Source organism: Coptis chinensis, chromosome 5, assembly GCF_015680905.1.
Source record: "Coptis chinensis isolate HL-2020 chromosome 5, ASM1568090v1, whole genome shotgun sequence".
NCBI lineage: Eukaryota > Viridiplantae > Streptophyta > Magnoliopsida > Ranunculales > Ranunculaceae > Coptis > Coptis chinensis.
This window is the reverse complement of record NC_141460.1, coordinates 67,540,919-67,548,453: the sequence shown is the minus strand read 5'-3', so window position 1 is coordinate 67,548,453 and position 7,535 is coordinate 67,540,919. Positions and strand designations below refer to the sequence as shown.

General features: G+C 37.1%; 1 protein-coding gene across 1 annotated transcript; it reads left to right on the top strand.

Annotated features, from left to right (window-relative positions):
* The first annotated feature begins 271 nt into the window (after window positions 1-271).
* Window positions 272-4,087, top strand: LOC147498487 (uncharacterized). The gene is made up of 2 exons (XM_086560473.1): window positions 272-861; window positions 3,337-4,087. Exons 1-2 carry the CDS (start codon window positions 435-437, stop codon window positions 3,888-3,890), a joined length of 981 nt encoding a protein of 326 aa, XP_086416599.1. The 5' UTR covers window positions 272-434; the 3' UTR covers window positions 3,891-4,087.
* The last annotated feature ends 3,448 nt before the right edge of the window (window positions 4,088-7,535 follow it).

Sequence of the window (7,535 nt, the reverse complement as noted above, 5' to 3'; positions counted from 1 at the left end):
CAAATTGTTTATCCCTCTATCAAAACCTCATCTTATCACTAAAAGTCCCTTATATGTCTCGATATATTGAACAACTCATTAAACTAGGCTTGCCAAACCTCCTCTTATCTATCGATATTTTCTTATATATTTCAAAATATCGGTTTTGGAGACTTTCGGTATTTTGAACCGGCACGATATTTTGTACTATGGTCCTCTTTATTGGGTAATCACACCAAGCTGTCACATTGAAAAATACATGTAAACCCATACCACCATACATCAGCTTTTGTTTATTTGTAGACTAATAAATCCAAAAGGCAGTCATGTGGAATCTCATTCCTGCCTTGATTTTACAAATGCTGAAAAAAGTAAATATAAAACCAATTTAAAATTGCTTGGGGGGCAGAAAGCCCAAGTTCCCCATCTCTCCCTCCTCACATTTTCAGGCGACCATGCTATGCTCTCCTAAGCTCCTAATCTCTATCTTCATCATCTCAGCCATTCCTCTAGGCTTTATCATACTTCTAGAACGTTCAAAATACTCAACAAACGTTTACGAGTATCATAGCAATGGTTGGATGAGAGAATGTGGAAAATGGGACGACGTAAATCATCGGTTCATAGTTTCATATATGGAAGGTGGTGTGGGTCAGATTGTGGTGCCTCAAAGTCATATTCCGGGTACAATTTTGGAAGAAAACACAGTTTTTGTGGATTCTGATCTAGCTGGAAATGGGTCTTTGGGCCTCGTTATTGACCGGCCCAGAAACCGTTTACTTCTTGTCAGTGCTGATATTAAGGGTGGATTATATGGTGCGCTCTCGGCTTATGATTTGAGTAACTGGAATAGGCTGTTTCTTACTCTGCTCAGTGTTCCAGGTGAGTTTTTATTACACCAATATATTTGTACTAACTAGATTATCTAATTTCATGCTACACAGTAATCATAATTCTTTTTCGAGACATTAGTGTTGGCTCAAAAAACCGGCAATAGCATATTCACTTTGTAGTTTGTACTATTCTCTAACTTTATCGTTAGGTTCCTGATTATTATTATTATTATTACTGTTGTAATTAACATTATTTTTGTTATTATTAACTTTACTATGAAGATAAAATTTTAACGGATATGTTGGATTGTTTTACTTCTCTTTTTTGCCTTTTTTATATGTTGCTTTGTTTCTTGATTTTATAACTATGTTGGTCGTCCTTGAATTGCTGAATGTCAGAAAATGGGTGTCTTTGATGTCGTGTACAAGCGTGCAGCCAATAAGATAGTCACATGGGGAAGGGCAGTCACGTACTCACGTGTGAATTGTCGTATATAAGATTATAAGATTTTGGTTGAGTTAATACCACTGGATCTTCTGAATGCAGCCTGCAGGTCCAAAATAATATATGCACTAGTTCTTAGAAATCTTACTAGTTACTTGTTTGATATTATGTTGAAGTATTGTACAATACAAGATTACAGACGTATTGTAAGAGCATCATTAACGCATTTCTAAATTTGATTTCTAATGTGGTAGGTAGCAAAACATTTGTCAATTTGTGTCTCTAGCACATTGTCAAAGTAATTTCCAAATCCTAACAATTAGGCCAGAATCCAAACAAATTTTGTGTGAAATTTAAGATTGGTTGTGACGAGATAGCTTTAACCATCCCATTTTTGTAAGTAAGACAAAAACAAAATTATTATACTATATGTAAAAAATCATTTAAAAAAAAAATTAGACGACACAAGTTTTTCCGTCCCATTTATAAAAGGGAAATAAAAGTGAAAATGTTGAAGCTTAATATAGCAATTGCACTTTTTAATGGTTTCAAATGGCTGATGTGTCCATTTTTTTTTTTTGACAAATGTGTTGATAATGCCCTCAACGCATTGCCAAAAACAATTGTGACACATCTGTTTTATGCCCCCAAAAAGTGCCATTGCTATCTTAAGCACTAATACAACGCATTTTTTGTTTATTCTCATTCTGCAATTGGGATGACATAACTTGTGCCTTCCCAAATTAATTTTTCTTTTTAAAATAATTTTTACATATTATATAATAATTTTCTTATTGTTTTATTCTAAAAAATGGGACGGTGAAACTTATCTCATCCCAATCATTATTAAATTTCACACAAATTTGTTTCAATTTTGGCAATTGCTAGGATTTGGAAGTAACTTTGACAATGCGTTAGAGACACATATTGCCAAATATTTTGCTACCTGCCACATTAGAGCATCATCAGCGAAATTGTTATAATCATTTGGACACATTTGTTTTTTTACAGACCAAAATGAGAGAAATTCGAGTTGTGTTTCAATGCATTTTTTCTTTTAAATTTATATTTTTTATTTTAGACAAGATAAGCTGTTTCGTTTCAAGTTGGAATACAGTGGGACTACGCAAGTTTCGCCATCCGATAAATATTTTCCGACCACTTTCTTGGCGCCATCTTTTCAGTAAAATAATAGGCCATTGACTGTTCATGGGCACCAATATGGTTGCGGTTTGTGTATTCTCTACCATCAACAGATCACCCCAATCCAATTTGGTACTGTTAAAGCGTTGACAATTGGAACATGGTTGTCACTAGAATTGTTTGACTTTGCATTTGTTTCATCTTTATCGTCGAAAATCAGTTGACGAGTTCTTTCAATCCAACTATTATTACTAGATGAAGCCATAAAGAATAGAAGAAAAAAAAAATTATGAAGATGAAGAAGAAATGAAGAATTTGTGTTCTTCATTGTCTCGTCTGTTGGTTTGGTTAATATAGAATAAATTCAGCTGGAAAAGATGGCGCGAAGAGCGAAAGTGCCAAAAAAGTGGAGGAAAAATATCTATTGGACAATGAAACTTTTGCCGTCCCACTGTTCTCCAATTTGAAATGGGACAACTTATCCCGTCTGAAATGAAAAGTAGAATTTTTTTTTAAAAATGCGTTGAAACATAACTTGAATTTCACTATTTTTGGTTTGTAAAATAGCTGATGTGTTGATTATAACAATTGCGTTGATGACGCTCTTATAGAAACGGTTTTAGTAGTGCGTTGGAGACCGAAATTGCAAAAAAATTCCAACTGTCACAACGTTGATAATGCTCTTAGAATTTAGAAATGCGTTGATTATTTTCTAATGTTTGGTAAGTTGGGTGAACTGAATAATGTGGTGTTATGGAAAAATAACGTTTTGTATTTTACCCCCTTGAAGTAGTTTACCAATAATGTGGTGTCATACTTCTTGAAAGTCCAGACTAGGACTTCTGATTCTTATTTTGGTGAATAGGACTTTTTGTTTAATAGATCTCAATTCATACATTATAACAAGGAGTATTATATGGCACACACATACTGTAGGTGATGGGCAAACATTAGCAGATGATGTTGCTGTCGACGACAAAGGCAATGCGTACGTCACCGATGCAAAATCACATAAGATATGGAAGGTTGGAGTAAATGGTGAGCTTCTATCAATCATCAAAAGCCCTTTATTCATTCATGATGAATGGTACAAAAACTTGGTTACGCTTAATGGCATTGTTTACCATCCCAATGGATTTTTACTAGTGATACATACTGTCTCTGGTAAATTATATAAGATTGATACAGAGAAGGACGATGTGAAGTTAGTTAAGGTACAGGGTGGTTCTTTAGCCCTTGCTGATGGTATAGAGCTACTTTCTCCAAATAAGATTGTAGTTGCAGGCATCCCTTCTGGGAGAGTGGTTGAGAGTTTAGACGATTGGGAAACGGCTACTGTCGTTGCCAAGTATTCGGGGCCTATGCATCAATGGGCTTCTGCTGTAACTGTTAAGGACGAGAAGGTGTACTTGAACTATTTGTTTGGTTTAGGACTTCCTAAGAGAAAACATGTCTTTGTAGAGGCTGTTTTTACTCCAATTAAGCAATAAACGCTTAACGCTGGGTCATTTCTGTTGTAATCTTCAATTATATATCAATGTTGTTTTCAGCTAGACAAAACTCTGTTGCAGAAAATTTCAAGTCAGTACATCACAATTTTGAGATGTCAACAGTCTTGATTTGGTTTACTGTATTCCATTACTTTTCACAGAAATGAATGAGGAAGTAAATGTCGTGTGCTGAGGGATGAGTTGGTGTTTTTGTTTATCATCATCATTGACTAGCTATTTTTGTTGTTATTTAGGAAATCACTAGTTCTTAAAATGGCCACACATTCCATTCACTGATACATTCAACAATTCATTAGGCTATGTTTAGAAGTCAATTCTGTTTCTATTGATGAAACCTATTGAATGCTTGGTGTGTGTCCTAAAATATACAACAAAGAGAAAGTTCATATTGGCTGCTCGGTATAGTCGTGTAGCTCACCAATCAAACTTGATTGTGAATTTGTGATATGTGAACTGTGAAGCGGTAATTCATCCAACAGTGTGCGGCTTATTTAATTATTTATTGGAGTAAATCACACTCCAAAAGCCAATGCCTTGACCAAATTGTTTTCAGGTTGGTGGTGGAGTCAATGTTTAATTAGTAGAATTTTTGACGGTGAATTAGGTAATAGAACTCCCCATTACGCACTGAAGCTTTCCTAAAATCACAACATAAAATAGGAAGAAAAATGAACGCAACGACATCCATAGCAGAGATATTCTTCTCATATTGGTGTGAGATCTGAAGTTTCACCGCAAGATCATTGTGAAAGTTAGTGTCTGTACTCTATAGTGTGTGAGTGTGTGACACACTGACACCCATCTAAAAACTTAGAAAGTAATCTGTAAGAGTTACCATCTGTAAAATACCAAAATCAACCCATCTAACCACCTCGGATGACTAGTTTAGTTGTCCAGGACTTTGGGTACCAGACTACCAGCATACTGTGCGTGCTCATCACTCGCCACGAGAGATTGGAATCCCCGACCATTTATGCCATGTCCGTCTTAACTAACTTGGTCACCACTCAACAGGCCAAATGCTTCTCCCTAGATTACCTAATAAGCTAGCTTTCCCGGCCTATGCTTTCCTCTAATAAATGTATGTGGACAATATTTCCAATACGACATGGCTAGAATATAAAGATTTGCACCCCCAAAATTTTTACAGAAGCTCCACTAAAGCACCCCCTAGTTCAATTACTAGGTTGCATATACTCTTGCACTCCCAAACATTGAATTCTGGTTCCGTCCTTAAGTAGGATTGTGTTTGAGAATAAGAATTAAAAAATGAGCGGCTGCTGATCGAGAAAAAGAAAAAAAAAATTCGTGGTCGCTCGTCGAAAGGAATTTTGGTGCAGGAGGCGATTTATAGCTGAAGATTTTTTCTTTTTTTTGTAAATAAGCCGTCACCTTGCGTAGACTCTTTTTGTGATGGATCAGAATCTTCTTCTTTTGATTGTAGATCCATCAAGGGCCTCATCAAATCTTGGGAAATGAAGAAGAAGAAAAGAAACAGGTGTACATGAGCAGGAGGTCTTTTCCTGATATTTATGGTCCAAAGGTGGCATGTTCTGAATGGAGAAGAAGATGTTGGTGTTACTAGAATGCAAGATGTGGATTATAAATATCCATCTGAGTTACAAAATCTTCGTTCTTACGGTTGTGCTTTCTGGGAGTTAAAGATTTATTTCGGTGGTGGTTGTTGCGGTAACAGTTATATTCTGGTGGTGACTCCAATAAATTCTATGTTTACAACACCATTACCAAACATTGTGACTGTGAACTACCTAGTATGAGGCGGGAAAGGGTTGTTCCTATTGTTGTGGCTGTAAATAGTATCATTTTTGTCTTCGGTGGTCTAGATGTACGTTGATTTAGATTTTAAGTTTGAGGATGAGGATGAGGATGAGGATGTGGATAGTGGTTGTGATGATTTGGATGTGGATATTGATTTGATGGATGAGGAGGAGAAAGACGACGTCTGGGATCCGATGACAGACTACAGGAGAAAGAGGGACCTCAAAATTAACAACTGGTGCGAGTGCTACGACATTGCTTCTTCTAGTGAATGGAGTTTCTGGGACAATTATATATACACCTCCTCCTGACCTTGTAGACTCGTGGAATGTAGCTTTTGCTGCTGTCGACGAGCCCAGGAAGCAGCTTCTCTTCTTGTTTTATGCCTCCGGGGTTTATTCCTACAATTACATCACAGGGGCGTGGACATTTATACGTACTGAAATCTCCAAAGGAGCTCCTCCGTTGTCGTCCCAGATTTCCTGTTTTGGCATTATTATGGGAAGATATACGCCAATGATATTCAAAATGGCAGAACTAACTACCTATACTCTTTGTCCAATGAAGTTGCTGTACGTGAGGTTTGGGTCCGTAAACTACAATCCAAACTGTCCCCCGTCCACGTTCCTTGTACGTGTTGGCCAGGCCAAATTGTGTCTCTTTTGTCTTCCTGCCTTATCCCCTTCCTGAGTCCGGTGGTCTTAGGTACCACACGTTCCAGATCGATACACCCAAGGAAGGAGATACCACTTTAGTTCTTCGTTATGGCAGCACTGGTCTCATCGATATTGGCGATAATGTCGGTCTTGGATATGTCTTGCAACTCTGTGTATGTAAACTTGTACTTATTTCTTCTTAAGGTTCAAAATGCTTCTTAGCTGCTGTTTTGCAAATTAAAATGGAACTTGCCTTTTTGGTGCTTACTGTTGGTTTTATCCCTCACATGAGGAGAGAGAAAAGGAGTTCATTCAGAAAAGGAGTTCATTCTGTGTGGAAATGTTTGAGCGCGACCCGCGCCCATGCCGTGGAAGACTTCCAATACCTTCAGGGTGACCCGAGCTTGACTTGGTCTTGCTCGAGGCGCGACTCGCTCCCAAGTCTATTTTCAGAAGAAAATTGGGACTGCGAGTTCGCAATAAGAGTTAAAGTTTTTGGCAAAACCTAACACCTAGAAAACACACGAGAGGCAGCACAAAAGTCAGAGAAAACCCAATCTTGAAAGCTATCAAGATTGAGAGATAACCTTTATAGAGAGACAACCCTGTAAAGAGATAAGAGTGATCTAGTAAGGTGAGAAACTGAAAGAAGAGATTGTAATCTTCCTTCCCACTTTATAAAAAACTAGCTCTTGTGGAAGTATACACCATTGGCCGAACCACGGTAAATTTTTGTGTTGTGGTTTGCTTTTACTGCTTTATATTATTATCTGTTGTTAATAGTTGTTTAGCGAGTTGGGCATGTTAGAATAAGTTGTAGTTGATATTTTGAATTTGTCTGGAGTTGAATTGTGTTCAAATACAAGTTATCTGTGTAGTGGGGAATCGATTGGTATTAGTATAAACCCTAAAAAGTAGTATCAGAGCCTTAGTTAGATTAGCCTAAGGTGTTATCTATATTTTGGTCGGAAAGTGTTTGACAAAATCCTTGAGAGAAGATTTGAGTTTAAATAACTTGTAGAAATAGACTATTCCATGAACATTCGCATGACGAGTCTAAATAGGAAAAACTACACCATTTGGAAAGCTAGGATGGAAGACTTGCTTTATTGCGAAGACCTGATACAACCCATTGAGAATGTGGGAGTAAAATCGGATACAGTATCCGATGCCGATTGGAAGACGCTTG

Coding starts and splice junctions, on each gene's coding strand:
- LOC147498487 (XM_086560473.1), top strand. CDS start 435: ATGCTATGCTCTCCTAAGCTCCTAATCTCTATCTTCATCATCTCAGCC. Junction 862..3,336: donor TACTCTGCTCAGTGTTCCAG/GTGAGTTTTTAT, acceptor CACATACTGTAG/GTGATGGGCAAACATTAGCA.